We start from the raw sequence: 20,461 nt of genomic DNA on the forward strand, positions 1-20,461 counted from the left end.
GACTACGCATCAAACCTGTTTCCAAGAAACAGATATGGAGTGCACAGTAGCTGAGGAAGTAGCAGAGGGTCATCAGTAGTGGAACCTCTTCTTCCTTGGTGGTTCTGATGCCCTGTGTGGATTATAATACTGTAATAAGACAGCCGATGGCAGCTAAATGTGAGCAGCCAAGGCCTGGAGGATCAATGGCCTAGAGGGGCAAGCTAGAAGCCGGAGGATTCCGTGACAGTTGGGAAGAGTTGGAGAGCAGGGGTTGACATCTTGACTGAAGCATGTGGGGAGGGGGGCCTCCGTGAAAGGAAGAAAAACAGTTATTTACCTATACAGTAACTGTTGTTCTTCGAGATGTGTTATGCACATACACATTTCACTGCAGGTGTATGCATGCCCAGTGTACTTCACTTGGAAACTTCTGCCAAGAGTATCAGTAGGCGACTCATGTGCCTCTGCACGCCTCATGCACTCAGGTGAGGGCAAAAAAGGGGCTTGGTCACTGCCTCCCTCTCTGTTCCTTTGCACCACTGTATATAAAGGTGGGAAGGTCATAGAATGTATATGTGCGCTACACATTCAAAGAATGACAGTTACTGTATAGGTAAGTAACCATTTTTTCCTCCTTTTATGCCTTTGCCTGATAGCGTCGCCTAGTGCTACTGGTGGCAAAAGTCTCTGACTAGAGTGCACTGAGTGCACATACACTTGCTGTGGAATATGTATGTGAAAATCACTCGAAGAAGAAAGACAGTTTCTCTGGTATAGATGTGCATGAGCCTGGGAAAAGGACCTGTGAGGGACACTTCTAGCTTGGGACTTGTTGTGAGCACTCTTGATTTAGGCTCACGCATGTTCTGAGAGAAGATGATGACTGAGTAGTTGAGGAGTAACATATCTCATCAGGCCTGAGGTCCAGACTGAGCAGACACCAGAGGAGCCTTATCTCACCAGGCTAGCGCATCTCAGCTCATTCCACCACCACTGGGATCAGAGGCCTCAGGTGAGGGTGTAAAGATTTTTGGCACCTCCTCAGGTAGGGGAAGAAACTGTGCTATTGTTTCACTGTTGTTGAATTCCCTTAATTTTCCCCTCCTTATTACAGCCCATTGGTCACCCCTTCCCTTGACTCACGTGGGTGTGATTGGGTTTTGGTGTCAGAGGCTTCTGGACCCACTTAAGCAAAGGGGGCCAGTGCCCAATCCAAAGAGAAACAGGTGCAAGGCTTACTACCTTAGGACATCTACCAGCACCTGTGTCCAGCACAGGCCGGGGGTGGGGAGTGGGAAGTATTGGAACAGCAGCATAGGGCAGAAGGTCATTGCCTGAAAGAGCTTTGAGATCTGTTTTTTTTCTCCTTGGGACTGGGGTGCACAAGCCCAGAGAGTGCAAGTTAACCCTAGAATCTTGATAAATGGAGATCCTTGTCAATCTTGGAATTGAAGAGGTCACAGCTCTCAAAAGGCAGATCCTCTATAATTGTTTGAACTCCCCTGGGAATCCCCGATGACTAGAGCCGGAAGGATCTTCACATTGCCCCAGAAGTGGCCATAGTGCAGGCAGTGGGCTTAGACACATCCAAAGCAGTCTGTAGAGAAGTTCAGGAAATCCGATGCCCTTGAGCAGGATCTACAGTAAGTAATCCTGGCACCAGGTACATGCATCATCTTTTGAATGTGGTAGATATTGATGCTGGAATTTGTCACAATTCCTTTGCAGGGTCTAACAATCTCTCATTAATGGACATGGCAATCCTACCAGGCATGAAAGGTACAGGAAGTGTAGTGGCTTGTTCTACTTCTCTTACAAACTACCTCCAGTGGTTTCAGCCATGTGTTTCATCAAATCTTGGAATGCCTTAAAGTTGTCCATGAGACAAGGCATGGAGGAATTTGCTGCCTCATCAGGGAAGAAGGATGAAATTATAGGTGGGATCAATAGTTCCTCTGTGTGGGCATGCTGATCCTTATCACTCTCCTCCTCCTGTTTCTCTAGGATCTGTGACTGCAGCAACTGACCTGATTGGGAAGGTCTATACCACCACTTAAACAAGAAGAACTAATCCTATAAGGAGCAACAGTGAATGCTGGCTTGTGGGAATAGGATAGCATACCTGAGGGTTCCCAGTAGGGCCATGATTAATAGCCATCTGAATACTGGACAAATGGACCTTGGAGGAGGATACGAAGGCGGCTTGTACATTGTGACACTCATGCCCTTTTCTGCTTAAAGAACAATCTCTTGAGTCCCTCCCTAAAGCCCCATGTGATACCTATGAAGAAGAAAGGAGGTTAGCAAGAGATGATTCCCTGTTACATAAAGATGGAAAAATGAAAAAGAGTACATCTCCTCCATTAGGGGGTCTATTATTTCTGATCTGCCAGGGAGCCCTTGGATCCTTTCTACAAGGGTAGGGGAGGGAGTTGTTACTGATGTTATTGGAGAACTTTTGGCCTGATCTTTGGAGGACTTTAATAGTGATGTCAGACAAGGCTATATAAACTCAACTGCAGCTCTCCCGATTCCAAATTAAGGGGAAAGGGATACTGAATCAGATTGTAAATAAAAAATGACTTCCTCCTTCCAGCGACTCCAACATAACACCATTTGAAATACTGAAAAAACACAGCAGTGAAATAAAAATATTGTGGTGTACTGTGAGCTTTACCCTGTGATATGCCCTTTTTAAACTCAAATTCACTTTCAGTCTAAATGAACTTTTTAAATTATTGATGTGCATTCAACTTTGTTCTTTATTACAAACCATCCCATTACTTTTAATATATTCATAAGAATGATCACTCATTCAAAACCGCTGCTGCTACTACTGCTGTAGACATAATTTAGGATCATATTTTTTCAGTAATTTTTTCTAATATTCTTTAATACTCTAACTGTAATTAGTTTTAAAATAATAGCTAGTGGATTTTAGCACTGGAGTGCACTTATGTAATATACTTATACACATTACATAACCTTCACATATTGTGCCAGTGAAATGATCTCCAGGATTTTTGACCATCAGAATGCACCTCCTTTTTCCCCCTCCCCCGCCTCCACTATAACTCAGGGATATGAGATGTAAAAAACAGCTCCATGGATTATGTGGCATCAGTACACTAATGGTGACACACTTGCTAATGGCAGAATGTTGACAAGTTTTCCATTGTCTAGATATCTGTGCACTTGCACTTCTTCTCATCTGCCAGTACACCTAGGTTTACAAATTCAGCCTCTCATCAGCCTGGAATCAGAGATGGATTCTGATAACAGACTAACCAGGTGGAAACATATGTGGTTGCTGGCTGTGTGTGCAGGAGCTCTTATCATAGCACAGCCATTTGCTAGCATTAGCAGAAATCCCTATTTTTCACAAATGTTTCTTCCCCTCATTTATTAACAATACAATAGTTAGCTAAGTGGATGATAAATATTTGCTAAGTGTGTGTGGGGAATTCCTTTGTTTGTGACTAATATTTTCAACAATTAAGGAACACATTTGGAAAATATCTTTGAGGAAATACATCTTTTTAATTCAGTTAATGCTTTTCGAGTTCTGCAGGGATATCAGCCAGGTTCATTACTTTTAGCAAAAAAAAAATAAAAATAAAATAAATGATTTGCTTTTAAAGAGTGACTGTAAAATAACTGTATAGTATATAATGCTTATTTTAAAACCATTTTCCCATTATAATAATTCCTTTGAATCTTAAAAATAGCTTTTATTTCCCTACTCATTCATAAAGAATACCTTTTCAGGAAACTGATTTCTCACACATGCCATGTCTACAGGAACTGAAATATTTCTTTATTTAACAAACACTTGAATGTCTATCTTACTTCATTGTGCCAAAGCATTTTTCATTTTTGCACTAGCATCATTATATTGATGTCAATACAGTTGAAAGAGTATAAACTGCACTCTTGTTATGAGTCTAACAAAAGTAGTATTTTTTTAAGATGTCAGTGATCAAGTATAAGAAAAGTAAAATCTGGAGGAATTTCACTATCAGATTCTAAGTGTCTTATGATTATGTCCAAACCTTGGGCTTTAACTACTAGATATTTTCTCTTTAACCATGGCAACAAAAAAGCAACACAGCATCTGAACTAAAAAACATTTTCGTTATAACATGCATGCAAACATGGTCAGAGGATATGAGATATTTTGACCTAAAAAGCTAAGAACCTTTGAGCTTCAAACTAGAGTCTCCGAAATATTTATCTTAGTGCAAAAGTTTTCCCATCAAAACTATCCAGTATGATAAATGTTTTCTGAAAAACATTAAACTTACAGTACGCCAGTAGATAGACACACTTTTAAATATACCTACCCCAGGGAAAAGTAGCTGCTAATAATCAGTTGAGCCTTTAAAAAACTGCCTGCTGTGAGTAAAAAGATACCTTTATGAAAATGAACACATATAGTAAGCTGCCAAGTGATTCTGAACAGGTTCCTTCAGTGTGGATGCAGGAAAAGAGTGGAGAATTTGTATTAATAAATGTCTAGTCCTACCCCCAGAGAGACGAAATAAACAGCACAAATTTAAAAAAAATAGGGAGTATAGTATGGAAGTAATGTAACCAGCCATATCCAAAGTGAGCTTATTTTTATCTTTTCTTAATGTTGTCCTAACATTACTGTTTTCAAGTAACCAAACTCTATAGATATTGCACAGAAGGTAAGGAATTGGATATTGGAGAGTGGGAAGAGAGATGGTCCATAAGAGGATTCCACCATTAAGAAGTGATCTGCAATGAGAGTTTGAGAAACATTTGTATAGGGAATGTGATCCTCAATTCAACTGAACAATTTGCTAATATTTCTTCTACTGACAACTGAAAACAAATCTAATGTGCTACACAAACTCTAGGTCCTGTGCATAAAGCAATACATGCACACTGAGAGTAAACATTACGCTGTTATATACACAATACATTGCCACTTTTTATTTTTTGTGTTACTTGGCAATGGAATTGCATATAACTTCAGAGCAAAGATACTGACTGAAATATATCCCATTCTTGTTGTATTGGCAGTTATAACATCACTGAAACGAAAGCACAAATCTCAGAGTGCTCCCTCTTATACAACAAAAATTATACATATTCAAATAGTGTCAGTGGGCAAAACCAGTTTCTACATTTAAAACGGTTAAAATTATGGTGACTGCTTTTGCATCATCTGGATACTAGTTCTTGGCATCACAATAGTTGGGCAGTGTACTCTGCTTCTTCAACACATGCATGGACTCAGTCATTATACAAGTGTCAGCACTAATGTAACTGTGATCTTCCTGGCCCTCCACCTTAGCTCTCCTACCATGACAGGATCAGAAAACAATGCCATGACACCAGGGATTAGCAGAGGTAGTTTACATAGCGGGATGAGAAGTTTGAACTCCGCTGGGCTAATGTTATTCCCACTTTTTATAGCATGTCTCTTTTTCCAGGAATCCTGAGGCTTCCTGCTGCTCATCCTCCTGCCGTTTCTGAAGAGTGATCTGCCGGGAGAATGGAAGCCAGGGAAGCAGCACACAAAACAGGGAAGACAGGACATTTTGGAAAAAGTCAGGACAATACTGAAATTTTGATAAAAATCCAGGCTCACTCAAATTAAATGCCTATTAATAGTTGGGTGACAACAGTCACTTGAAATCATAATTCTTGGTGCACTTTACGCCCATTTTTATGTGAAATGGAAGAGTTTACCCCCACTGTATTCAAGACAGTCAGAATATAATTGGGCAGCCCTGTGGATTCTGAACCTACGAAGTCTGCTGTAACTGCAGAGTGCTTAGGTTTAAGCATAATTTTAACCTAGCCTTACTCATTTTACTCCACATTTCCTTGTAGATATATTACCAGTGCTCTGGGATGTTTGGGGGATGCAGAGGAGATAGGCTTGACTTTTGTTGAATTCCATTCCTCGGATCTAGGTCAGAGGCTGAAAAGGGTAAGACTGAGGTTTCTTTGCAAGAATGGTTCGCTGCTGTCAATATGTGACATTAAGAACAAATTTAACTTTGGCTACAATGAGAAAAAGAAGCAATGGGTTGTTTAAAAAATAAAACTAAATTTTCCAGCAAGTCTTCCCTCCCACCCCAGTTAACATCATGTAATTAATCACAATCACATAACATTCATACATATTTGTAATTGTATGCTGATGCAACCATTCCCACATTACAAATGTAAATTTACCTCCATACCACACAGACTCTGTGTCATCTCACTTTTTCAGTTGTTATCAGAAATAGAGAATCATGAAATTGACATTACAGAAAATGCTATAAAGGCTAATGAAGTTAACCCCACAATTCATTTTGGGCTCTCGTCCCACCCCCTTTCCACCATTTCTACTTTTAGGGTGGTTCCTCCAACACTTTTACATTGACAGGTTCAGAGGGATGCTCTCAAGAAGGGTCCATCTTTAGGGCATCAACAATGCTTTGGATTAAAGTATATTGGCAGAACTATGTGAGCAAGTTTGAACACTGCTTGTTTCTGCTATGACTGGTTACAAATCTCTCACTTCCATGAGTGATAACATTTACTAAAAATATATATAAAAAGAAATTATGTTATGAAAATCTAATATAGTTTATTAATAGTCTATCCCTTCTGCTAACAAACACACACACAAACCTTATATTAAAGAATGTCCGGGGCAACAGATTACTCACTAGGGAGAAATTGTCTTTTCAAATTAAATTTAAACAGGTTTGGGCTCTTTCTTTAAAAAATCTGACAGATAAAAATGATTAATAACCATTTTATTTGAACACCATGTGTGAGTTTGTGCTTTAATTACATAATCAACATTTGCCTATATCAGGAAACTAGATTTTTGGCAAAGTACTCCAATATCAGCGTGAATCTTTTCAGCATCTAAGATAATAATTCACCATAAGGAAATGCTCACTGAGACGCAACATCCCCCCACCCTTACTAATGTATGCAAATTTTATCTACATCAACTAACATGAGAGTTGGTACCGGTAATATACTGAGCTCAGATGACAGTTTTGAGCGATTGTTAGATTGATAAATAATTTGGCTGCAAAACAACATGGCAGTTTTCTAGGTTAAGAAAATATAATAGATACCAATATCAGGTGCTCAGTTTGCACAGCAAAACAAATGAAAGAGAAACAAACCAATGAGCAATTCTGCCCTCTCCCTATCCTTTCCTCCACTGTCTTTCACATTCTTCCCACCATCAACAACCCTCTACTTACTATCTGTACATAGTATAAGCAGGCAGCGCAGTGTGTTAACTGCAGCATTGTTGTTGAATGTGCCAGTTACATACATATGTCCAGTAAACACACACCTCCTGTGCTAATGGACATACCTGACATACTCTGATATTCTGTTGATTTCAACGGAATAGAGCACAGAGTATTTCATGATTCTGTTTAGTCCCAGTGTCATAGAGGCAGGAGTGTTTCTATTATCCTTTCAATACATTTATTATTAAAGGCACTTCTGTGTTTCCCTGTTATCTAATGAGGAGTCTTCAAAAGGAGAAACAATTCAACAAGGAAGCTGTTTTCACTGATTTTTCCCCAATCCATACTTTCTTGCAGTTTTATCCTTTTTTAAGATAAAAGGTTGAGATTATGGCCACATAACAAAATAGAGCACACCACCTCACGTCCCTCTTCCTCATTGCTGGATACCTTTGGAATACTATTTTCAGGAAGGAACATGGCACACTGATTGTGTAAAATCATTGTTAAAGAGGTAATCAGCCAGCAGATGGGTCTGAATACAGAAGAGCTGGAATCCTCCTCCACACCCAGACAACAAGCAATATACTTCGGAGTGATGTACACCTAGTATCTATTGTCTCTAGAGAATAGAAGTCCTAAAGCTATTCTCAATCAGGATCTTCTGCAAACATGGAAAAGCAGACCCTTCTTTTAGCATCTCTCATGTATTAAAATAAACGGGGGACAGGGAATTGTGACAGCAGTCAGAAGACGAATTTGGTATGCACTTATCACAAGAGTGGGGAGGAGGAAGCTTCCATGTGACATATAAGTCTAACACATTTCATTTTTTTTTTGCTTTTAAAAAAATTGTTTTTTTAGAGAAATCAATTTCAAATATCAAAACTAAAATGGGTTACATTACAAAGATGATGTTTATTGCCAGAAGGTTTACTTATGATTATCTTGACTATCTGAGGCTGAAAGAACTTGAAAATATGCTTTAAAAATAAATGCCTCAGTTGTCAGTGAATTATTTTGAAGTGCAGATATTTTGCCAGCTGACATCCAGAAAACCAAAGCTGTTTTAATGTGACATTAAAGAATAAAAGCAAGTCTCCACATGAGATCATTCCATTTCAGTACACTACTTAATACATGACATGTTCAAACTATGAAAGACATAACATGGAATCAGTCAAGGAAAATCTGAAAAGATGATCGTGGTTATCCGTGCATATAATTATAGGTATCCTAAAACTAAAAAGGACTTCTCTATCCTGTAAGAAGATGGAGAATGAAAAGAATTGGAGGGTTTTAGTTCCCACTGAAATGCAGAATGCCCATCTCTCAGTAGGATTAATAAAACAAACCCTGAAGACTTGGGGCTCAGGCACATATTATGGTAATTCATGCATAGATGTGAGGGTGAAAGTTTAACTCTTAACGGCTGACAATATATTCATATTGAACCACACTCAGTAGATTTCAACCAGCATATTCTAATCAAAGGTGGTTTTATTCATTTGTGCTTAAGGTTTCAGTGGATGAACTAGTTTTGCCTGTCTACAAAATGAAAATAGAGAAAAGGAGCAACTAAAATAGAGCAGCAGTCGTGCTCTTTAAAATGTTAAGTAGAGGATATGTAAGACCACTGTCAACGCCTGGTAACTTCAGTGAACCCATTAGAGAACTACAAAACTAAATTGTAGAGCTTTAGATTCCATTTTAATTTAGATTTTATTTTTTATGCTTTTATTGTGGAAGACTGTCTTGACCTGGATAGGGACACACATCATATAAGACCATGTGTTTTTAATAGTGATGGCAATGTAATATTTCAGGAGTCAGTTTGGCTGAAATGAATATAACATTTTGCCAGATATCACAGAAGATTTTTTTTTGTTAAGGTGTATTCTCCAACTTCACTTGAAGATCACAGAGTATGGACGATTACTCACCTATAACTGATGTACTCTAAGTATATTGCCTCTGCAAATCAGTAGTGACCATTGGGACAATGTGAACACTAATGTTGTGTTGATATGAACATTTGATGCTGCTTCCCCAGTACACTCCAGTTCATTTCCATTGTATAAAATACCAACTAAGGACTTTGAAGTGGCAGGGAAGAAAGATGAGAGAGTGTGAATGTGTTAAGAACTATGGGTGAATGGGACTTCAACTCTGAAACTTTGGGGGTTTTCCCAACATTGGGTTTGGGTATATTTTTGCAAAGTTTATGCTTGTTTTGTGCTTGTTTCTGTGAAAAATTATCACATTCATGCACAATCACAGTCCAATATATGGGACAGACAACACAGGGTTAAGTGGGGGTTTTGTTTGTCTCACTTAGTTTTATTAAAATCCTACTCTTAGTCTGACAGAAGATGAGGAATGAAATCCTGGACCCAGTAAGTCAATGGTAAAACTCTCATTTGACTTTAATGGGCCATGATTTCACCCAAGATTTCTAAGACGAGCCAAAAACTAACAAACGAAAGCCCACCACCACAATTAAAATACTCACATGAAAAACCTAAAATTCATCATAATTCATATGCAACTTTCTGGTGACTGAGGACACAGCGGTCCCAAATACCTATTTTTATGGATAATTGGCCTTTGAAATACTTTTTTACGTATTGGCGATTATGAAGGTTAAGATGGAAATCCTCATGTTCATAAATAAAGCAAAGAAATCAAAAAAGGGTTATTTTCATAAATGATTTCATGCAACATTAGTTTAATTCAGTGTAGACAGACCACTATATGCATAATGCTTATTGTAATCAGCTACTGCATATACTTCACATTTTAGCTTACAATATTACAAAATTACATTATTTGCTAATCTTTACCTGGAATTCTGCTTTCTGTAACTGGATCATTCAGCTAAATATCCTCAAAGTCAAATATTTTTCAGAACCTACAGAGGTCCACCCAGTTCCTCCCCCACATAGCTATTCTTCTTTCCACTAGGTCACGGATTTTCCCTTATGATCTATTTTCTTTGTAGAGGGTAGCCATACAGGCATGTTCTACCTGAGAGATCTCTTCCCACCGCTTGAGGTTACCACATACTAGTTACTTTCAGTTATGGCTTCCACTACTGTCTCCTTGTATGCATTTGCCTCTATAGATTCTGCAGTACAAAAATCTAGCTCATTGTTTTCCTAAGGGATACATGTTACTTGCAGTGGGGGAGGTTTAGGTTGGATATTAGGAAAAACTTTTTCACTAGGAGGGTGGTGAAACACTGGAATGCGTTACCTAGGGAGGTGGTGGAATCTCCTTCCTTAGAAGTTTTTAAGGTCAGGCTTGACAAAGCCCTGGCTGGGATGATTTAGTTGGGGATTGGTCCTGCTTTGAGCAGGGGGTTGGACTAGATGATCTCCTGAGGTCCCTTTCAACCCTAATATTCTATGATTCTATGATACATACAGCTGAAATGTAAATTATACATATATATATAAAAATAATAATGCTAAAACTGTGGTAATAAAATGTAATCTAGTTTACCTTTTTCACATAATGTCCATATAATTCTTTGGTAACCTTCCCCCAAAACAAATATTGAAATGATTATTTAAAAAAATCCATGCCAAGAGTGTTTACAGTAACAATATTCCTCCATACAGTGGCCAACTACAATTTACACGTGATGCCAGTACAGTGAACACCATTTCTTATAGAGAGCTTTTCATCCATAGATTTCAAAGCTCTTTACAAAGGAAAGTAAGTATCATCATAAATAAGAGAGTGGGTTTTTTTTTAAATGAAAGATACCTGACCCAATCTGGCAAATTCAACACAAATTCATGAGACACTGTCAGGTTAAAAATGTTGATCTCTGTGTTACTAAACAATAACTGAAATTATTAGAATTTAAAGTACTTTTTAAAATTTAATTTACTTTTCAGCATTAATACTGTTTACTTTTTGCTTTCCAATCAATGTGAACAATTAAAATATACTAATCACTTTCATATTTATTGATAGGCATTGTCTTCTGTTTCTGTTAAACACTGCTTTATTTTGGTTGCAAACAATACAGAAGGATAGTTAAACTCCAAACGAAAATTATTTAATTGGAATGATCAATGACTAAATCACTGAAAGCTTTTGCATCAATAATAGGGTTTTTTAAAAACAATTTTTAAATTATTTTACATTTTAGATTGATACTATGTATGTCCCTTAAAGATGCTAATATCGAATGCCATGCAACTGAAATAGAGGATAGTACTGACAATTTCCATTTCCATAATTTACCTTTGCTTTTGGTCCCCCAAACTAGTACATTTGTTTCCCCAAGTCAGTTGCCCATACCTGCTGTTTGAGAGCTTCTAGAGATTCAAATTCCAACCTGGCCAGTTTTATCTGGATATCCCGTGGTTTATCAGGAATCACAAACGCCATGACAAACTTCAATGCCAGTAGAATATGCTGGGGGAAAAAAACAAATTCAATACTCTATTATATAGTTCATGGCAAGTAAAGAAGAATAATACAAAAGCATTCTGCAAATTTTAATTCCAGGATGCCTAAAAATTATTTATTGTTAATTATGTGAGAAATAGTGATGGCATACTATGCCACGATTACTCCTGACTTTTCCAGCTCAACAATTATTTATACTTTGCAAATAAACACATATTTCTATTAGGTTTGTTTTTATTATAATCTTATATTTTCACTACGTACTGTATAATTCTTCTTTATTTATACATTTGTGATTCCTGATAAAAATCAAACTATTCAGGTTGATACTGACCTTATTGGAATTTGAATCTAGGATAAGAACTGTAGTACATAGTGAAAGCATAAGATGTATATGTCACAATAGATTTACATGACATAATACAATGGTAAAATGTGCCAAACAAAAATAAGTAACAGAGTTCCTGTCCCAGAAAGAGTATAATCTAAAAGTCCTTGTGGGTGGACTACAAAACAATACAACACAACAGGAGTCTGGATTTTACAGCTGGAATGATACACAGAAGCGGTGAACTGGCCAACATTAATTGAGAGGATATTCTAAATATAAGGAGTGGAAGGAATAGGCCAAATTAGCCATAACTATATAGCAAAGGATTATAGAAACATTTAACCCAACAAAGACCAGAAAATTCAAAGTTAAACTTAATCCTTGTTCATCACTCTTTATATTTGACCTAAAGATGCAGCACACCCATTAACGCTTGTTCAAAACAAGTCCCAAGTTTTCAAGACAGATGCTTATTTTGGGGGGGGGGCACACAGATGTTTGCACGAGCATCTAAGCTAGAGCCCCTCAAAATTTACCCTACTGAGGACTGGACTGGCAACTTGCCATGAGTCTGATGGCAGCAACTTAGCCTTGATTCAGAAAAGCATCTCTATACAGGGAAACTTAACTTTAAACACATGCTTAAGTCCCACTGACATCAATGGTACTTATACGCATGCTTTATATGGTATTTATATACATGTATGCCCAACTTTTTTCCTGAATCAGTGCTCTAACTGTCATAAAATGGAAAAGAGCACTGACTCATTTTTCTGAGAATACAAGTCCAAGAATTAAATGTTCCATCTTGATGCAGTTGGCTGCACAACACAAAACGCTAAGCATCAAGAGTAAAGATGTGCGATGGGAAGAGCTAGAAATAAATCACCTGGTATAACGCAATGGAGGTAAAGGACAGTGGAGAAATGGAAAGAAATACAAACCCACATAATGGTCAGGTGGACTATGCAGCAATAAACATACTTTAACTATAAACAGGCGAATACTGATAGAAAAAAGAAGAGGTAATGGTAATGATTAAGACAATACCAAAAGTTAAAAATGAGCCACATACAAATTATACAAAATCAAATACAGAAAAAGAGTGAATACATTTAGGGAATGAAACTTACAGTCTAAGAAATAATAATTAATCCAAAGAGGATAAAGAAAGGCTGACATAGAATTTAATGTAAATACAACATTTATTAAAAACTGTACATACAAAGTTAGAGATTAAAGAAGGAGTCAGCACATCAGCTAAGACATGGCAAAGAAAATATTTATTTATTTCGACTTGTGCAATCCCATTATCCTTGACAGTAAACACAAGCAATTCAATCCTTAATACCACATTACAAAAAAATTCTACTTTGACATCATGTCAACACTGAAACACTCCCTAAAGGCACAAAATTTTCCCCTTTTCCCACTCAACATGGCAGAATCTATTCCTGAGAAAGCCTAAGTAAACACATAGGTCTGCTGACAGAGGAGGTACATATTGCTAAAAATATCATTTTTTTCCCCTAACAAGTTTACAAAGAAGAATGAGGGACAATGCCTTCCATGGAAAGATGAAATACTGAAGGAGGATAGGATCAGCTAGAACAAGAATTAAGAGAGACAATACTCTAGAGCGGGATAAAATCCATTCCAGTACTCAGATGTGACAAGAGATACATGGGGAACATTCAACTCATATCTAAAACCATTTTTTTTGGATACAGGAGAGTTACCAAGGAAGATGCAGACTTAAAATCTTAATAGCAGCAATAGGAAACACACTTGAAAAAAAACAGGGATCAAACATAATACAGTAAAAGCTGTGTTATCCAGCCCTGTACCAACCGGAAAGCTCTATAAACTGGCATTTCTAATCTTCATAGAAAGTCCGGTTTACAGTGCAGTTGGCACGGGGTCGGAAGGCTCCTTATCTGACTCCACATGGCTCCCCAGAAGCAGTGACATGTTCCTGCTACTCCTAGGTGGAGGAACGACCAGGAGGGGTTCAGAGTGCGGGCAGGGGTGTGGGGCACAGGCTCTGGGAGGGACTTTGGGTGTGGGAGGGGGCTCAGGGCAGGGGCTTGGGGTGTGGCAGGTGACTCTGTGCGCTGCCTCCGCCTGAAGGTGCTGCCCCCCGCAGCTTCCATTGGCCACAGTTCCTGGCCAATGCGAGCTGCAGAATCAGCGCTTGGGGTCGGGCAGGGGCAGTGCAGAGAGCTGCCTGCTGTGCCTCTGCCTAGGAGCAGCAGGGACAGTTCGCCGCTTGCAGGGAGACACCGGAGGTGAGGGCCCCCTGGATTCAGCACCCAAAACCCCTCCCGTGCCCCAACCCCCTGCTCAAGCCCCCTCCCACACCCTAACTCCCTCCCAGAGCCCGCGTCCTGCACCCCCTCCCGCATCCAAACTCCCTCCCTCTTAATTAACCGGAATTTTTCACTTACCGGCACCCCCCATTTCCCCAACATGCCGGGAAAAAAGCTTTTACTGTATGTAATCAATTAGCTAACAGCACTGGGCTAAATTTTGTTCTCAGTTATACTGGTGTAACCTGGAGAAATTGAGTGCAAAGTTACAAAGATCATACCTAAATTTGACCACCATATTTTTAAATACAAAAAAATGTATCAGCAGATGAATCCTTTAATAAATGTAAATGGGTTTATAGTCTAAAAATTTCACAAATGCATTTTTACAAGGACCTTTAGAATTCATACCTGAGGAAAAAGGTTATTCCTCAAAACTGGAAGACTAAGTACTACTAACTAATGTATTATCTATTTTATATTATATAATATAAAACATATGAACTTGATAGGACAGTATGCATAGCAGTTTCTGTTTAGATAGTGTCTTTTTTTCATTTATAGATCATGGATGATCATTGAGATCATCTAGTCTGATCTCCTGTATAACATAGGGCACAGAATTTAGTAGCATTTAGTAGTAATTTAGTAGAATTTCCTCTTAAAAACAAACAAACGAACAAACATAGTGACAGTCCAGAGAATAAGATTATTATATCAGTTTCCCAACCTGAGGAAATGAGACACCCCGGAAGGCTACTTTTTTTGAGGGTGCAGGAGATTGGGGTAGAGGAAAGTAGTGGAAGACGAAAAGCTCCACAGCCATGGATTTTCTGCCACTAACACTCCACACATGGTCTAACCAACCTGCTTCCAAAGCTACAGATAAAGCAGCAGGAGGTTCCTTCAATTTACGTGTACAGCTGCAGGTTCATGGCACTTACGCAGCCAGGCCCAAACTACCAGAGGATGTTCCACACCATGAGCAGCAAGTAGTCATAGATTCACAGACTTTAAGGACAGAAAGGATGTCTATAAACATCTAGTCAGACATCCTGCATAACACAGGCCAAAACCCCCTCACCAGTAATTTCTGTATCAAACCCATAATGTCTCTTCAAGCTATAGTATATCTTTTAAAAATAAATTCAATCTTGATTTAAAGACTTTAAGTGATGAAGACTCCATCACATCCCTATGTAAGTTGTTCCAATTGTCAATTACCCTCACTATTAAAAAATTGTACCTTATTTCTAGTCTGAATTTGTCTGGCTTCATCTTCCAGTCACTGGATAACATCTTTTCCAGCTAGATCAACAAACCGGCTCCTACCAGAAATTTCTTCTCTAGGTAAGTATTTATAGACCATAATCAAGTTAACTCTTAACCTTCTCCTGGATAAACTAAATAGATTGGGCTTCATTAGTCTTTCACTATAAGGCATTTTTCCAAAACTTGACTAATTCTTTTGGCTCTTTTCTGAACCACTTCAAGCTTGTCAACAACCTTTTTGAAGCGTGAGCATCAGAACAGGACACAATATTCCAGCAATGGGCTCACTAATGCCACATGCACAGGTAATCTCTACTTCCACTCAATATTCTCCTGCTTATACATCCAAGGACCATATTCACCCTCTTAGCTACTGCATAACACCGAGCGCTCATGATTAACTGGTTATTTACCATGAGCCCTAAATCCTATTCAGAGTCACTGCTGTCCAAGAGACAGTCCCCCATCTTATAAGTGTGACTTATATTTTTTGCTCTTAGATGTATGACTTCACATTTGGATGTGTTAAAATGCATGTTTTTCATGTGTTTTAGTTTCGGGGGGACGTGGGACAGAAAAGTGGGAGCAACCTAGGAGGCAAAAGGGTGAACAAGAAAAAAAGAGAAAGAGAAGGTTATCAGAAAAAGAACTCATGGAGCTAGGGGACATTGATGGATGCGGGCAGGGGATTTATTTGCAAGAATTACCATTTCAGTAAAAAAGTTTGGGCACCAGCAGGGCTAACCTTTGGGTGCCTGAATCCAATTGCTGTAAACTCCTAGCCATTTCCTTGTGAAAACAGCCTTGAAAACCTAAACCACCAGCAGCTAACTACACTTCCACAGCAGGAAGCTGAGACGTAACCTAAATTTCCTCTCTTAGAGTCTGCTCACTTTTTATGTAAATATGTAAATTAAGTTTGAGGGGTCGCCAAAGACTAATCTCATAGTGATTTGATGAGGGAGGATAGGAATTGATTAGTGGGCTTTATAGACTCAGACTTTAAGGTCAGAACGGACCATCATCTAGTCTGACCTCCTATACATTGCAGGTCACAGAACCTCACTCCACGCTTACTCCCTAACCTCTGTCTGAGTTACTGAAGTTCTCAAATCATAGTTTAAAGACTTCAAGTTACAGAGAAGTCACTATTTACACTAGTTTAATCCTGAAAGTGACCCATGTCCCATGCTGCAGAGGAAAGCGAAAACCCCCCAGGGTCTCTGCCAATTTGATCCAGGGGGGAAATTTCTTCTTGACCCCAAATATGGAGTTCAGTTAGACCCTGAGCATGTGGGCAAGACCCACCAGCCAGACACCTAGGAAAGAATTCTCTGTAGTAACTCAGAGCCTTCCCCATCTAGTGTCCCGTGTCCAGCCATTGAGGACTTTTGCTACTGGCAGTTGCTGGTGGGCCACATGCCATTATAGGGAGTCCCATCATACCATCCTCTCCATAAACTTACCATATTCAGCCTTGAAGCCACTTAGGGCTTTTGTCTCCACTGATCCCCTTTTTTATTTTGGTTTGGGTTTGTTTGTTTTTCTAGGGAGCGGGGGAGTGGAGAGAACAGATTGGAAGAGGGCAAAAAAAATGTTTGCAGACCTGCTCAAAAATTCTAAACCCAGCTCTGAAAACCACTAAGTAATTGTGTTATTTACTTTTAACATTTGAACAGTTAGATTTTTGTACCAGCCAAAAAAACCCTGTAAACAAAACTCTAATTTATCAAGAGCTCAGTCTCCATGCTTACTCCATTCATGACCTCTTAGAAACAGGAAGTTTTATTGTTTGTAAACTGTGTAGAATTAAGTGAGAGGTATTTATCATGTGGGTTACTGTCCTTTAAAAGTTTGTGAGCTTAGTTAAAATGTCTTGGACTTTAAGATGGTAAAGTGAAGTGCCATTCCACCCTACAGAACCTAGTGAAAATGTTTTAAAACATTAAGGACTACCAAAAACAATTTTAGGAGCCACAGCTCCACTTATAACACCTTTCCCAAAATGAATCCACATTGGTTACTGTTAAACCTACTTATTCCTCTTACTGCATTCTCCCCACTTCCTAACATGCAATTCAGAAACAACATTATTAAAAAATATGGGAAAATATCTGAGAAATCTAATCAAAATCCACCAATGTGGGTGGGTTAGAGCCAAGAGAACATTTTAAAAGAAATTGTATCTAATTTCAAAATCTAACCCTTGAATAGAGCTGCAGTTGACTCAGGAAGACCAAAGAACTGTTCTAGAAATTTTCAGAAGAGTAAAAAGAAATAGGATGCAGTATTCATTTTATAGTCCATCTTCATTTTAGTATTCCTTAAACAAAGCTAGTATAATTTTACAAAGCTGACTCAAATACATCCACTGTCAGAAAAACTGTCCCAAGAATAGGCTAATAGGTCACAGATATAACACAGCAAAACCCTTCTTAGCAATTTACAGTGATAAAATTAAAACAAATAAGGGATCTGAATCTATCACAAATAACGAAACAAAACAAAAAAAGAGAAAATGTATACTCTGATGAAAATCTGCTGCAGAAATAGGCAGAGTTGTAGTAACCTCTTTAAAGCATTTATTTACGTAGCTTCCTATAATCAAAATTGTTTACAAATAAAAAAATTACAAAACCAAACTGTTATTTTAAAATGAAACTATTAAAATAAGTTGTTTTCAAAAACATATCCCACAAAATGATTACAGGGTGAGTGTGTCTTTGTATGAAAAAAACAGGATAATAGTAACACAAGCTGTATGCTCCCTAGTGCCAACAGTGAAGTACTCTCCTACTCTGCAATCTGCCAAGCGGGTGAGGAGAGAAATGTCAATATGTCTCTCACCCTTGATAATTGCAGCACTATCAAACTCTTTGTGGTCTCGTGCCAGGTGCTCAGAGAGCTAACGGAACTGTTCTATTCTACAAAATCTAGTGGCATAAGCTACAAAGGCAGCTGTGTTTTGCAGCAGTGTATCCCCAACCTTGTTTCTTCTGAAACGGGAAATGCAAATTAGGGCTGAATTCTTGGCATTTTAAACAGCTAATTTGATTTCTACAGTGGTATGACTGCAGTAATGCTGTGTTCCCATCAGAGTCTAGCCACCATTGAACAAAGAAATATATGCAAAAGCAGCCTTTTCTGATAAACAGACAGATTACATGACAAATCCCAATCTGGAAAGAGTTTAATGAAGTTTTACATCAAACATTTGTCCCAGAATGTACCTGTTTATTAATAAATTCCATTAAAATCAGAAATCCAGTAGTCTAGACCTGCAGAACTAGTATGTGTGATAGAAGAAGGCATTCATTGGTTATTCATTAACCGGGAACCCTACACAAGATTCCCCCTCTAAGGTTAGGTGACTTCAAGGTATTTCTCCCCTGCATGTTCAATACTGCGGTATACAGAACATCTTTGGGAGTGTTAATGAATGCACCAGAATATGATCATTTTACTGTCAAAGTGCAGAATATGTGGTAAATATAAGGAAGTCATGTGATCTCCTACTGTTGCTGTGTTAAACTCAATTAAAATCAGGGCTAAGAACTGATACAGATCAGAGATAAATTAATCTCTTTCTAAGGAGTACTTGTGGCACCTTAGAGACTAACCAATTTATTTGAGCATAAGCTTTCGTGAGCTACAGCGAGCTGTAGCTCACGAAAGCTTATGCTCAAATAAATTGGTTAGTCTCTAAGGTGCCACAAGTACTCCTTTTCTTTTTGCGAATACAGACTAACACGGCTGTTACTCTGAAACCTAATCTCTTTCTGTGGCTTTAAAAATCTGATGACTGGGCTCCAAGTTCTCTTAACTATACTAGATAAGGCTGATACTTTGAAATGTTAGTAAAAAGTTTAAAATAATAAAAAAAAGAATTTGCGCTTAAAAAAGGAAATTCAGTTAAAGGTACAATACAAGCAAAGATTTAACTTACAAATGCCAGAAACTGGATTACATTTAATTGCTTGAGTAGACAGCAATAAAAGAAATTTATTAGAAAACATTTTTTGTAAGGCATAAAAAGAAAGCATGACTAAACTTTTCTTCCTGTTTTTAAACTAAACTACATTAATTAAAGAGTTTTGCTAATTGAGTAGAATTATCACAGCTGAAGGACTCTAATAATAGGGGACCGTCTTCCACTTCAGTGATAAACGCTTCTTTTAAAACCTCACATCCCCTTACATTATTAGAGAATCTTTTTACAAAATGTGAACTGAATCTGCTTTGGTAAAACTGCATGTTCCTCCTTTCAGAACTTGCAGCTTATGCAGAAGTTACTTGCCCAATGCAGTAACTGTAGTTCTTTGAGATGTGTTCCCCTATGGTGCTCCACTTCAGGTGTGCATGGGCGCCAGGCGCCTTTGATCAGAGATTTTTGGTAGAAGGGCCTGTGCATTTGTTCTATACAGCTAGTGTCCTGCACCAAAGCTATATAGGGCTGCATGAGCATACCAATCTCAGTTCCTTCTCTACTGCAAAGTCCCATAAAGGAAACTCTAAAGCAGAGGGGAAGGAGGGCGGGTAGAGAAACACCCATAGGTGGACACATCTCAATGAGCTAGTTATTGCACAGAGTAAGTTCTCCTCCTTCTTCAAGCAGTGACCCTAGGGGTGCTCCACTTCAGGTGACTACTGAGCAGTACCCTCATCAGGGGGATGGGGGGTTGGAATTGAGTCTAATACTTTAGATCAGCGGTTCTCAAACTGTGGGTTGGGACCCCAAAGTGGGTCGTGACTCCATTTTAATGGGGTTGCCAGGGCTGGCATTAGACTTTCTGGGGCTTGGGGCTGAAGCTGAAGCCCCACCCAAAGTCCTTGGGCTTCAGACCTGGGTGGGAGGGATCAGGTTACAGGCCCCCTACCTGGGGCGGAATCCCTTGGGC

General features: G+C 38.6%; 1 protein-coding gene across 5 annotated transcripts in view; it reads right to left on the bottom strand.

Annotated features, from left to right (window-relative positions):
- ANO10 (anoctamin 10) overlaps positions 1–20,461 on the bottom strand; it is a 284,606-nt gene that overhangs the window by 58,121 nt on the left and 206,024 nt on the right. For 4 of the 5 annotated variants that reach the window (XM_048838697.2, XM_048838693.2, XM_048838694.2 and 1 more), the window contains one exon: positions 11,541–11,657. The exons of the other annotated variant lie outside the window; for it this stretch is intronic. In XM_048838697.2, the coding sequence (XP_048694654.2) occupies positions 11,541–11,657 (117 nt within the window). The remainder of the gene's footprint in view (positions 1–11,540; positions 11,658–20,461) is intronic. 5 annotated transcript variants of the gene reach the window in all.

This window comes from Caretta caretta, chromosome 2 (assembly GCF_965140235.1).
Source record: "Caretta caretta isolate rCarCar2 chromosome 2, rCarCar1.hap1, whole genome shotgun sequence".
Classification (NCBI taxonomy): Eukaryota; Metazoa; Chordata; order Testudines; family Cheloniidae; genus Caretta; species Caretta caretta.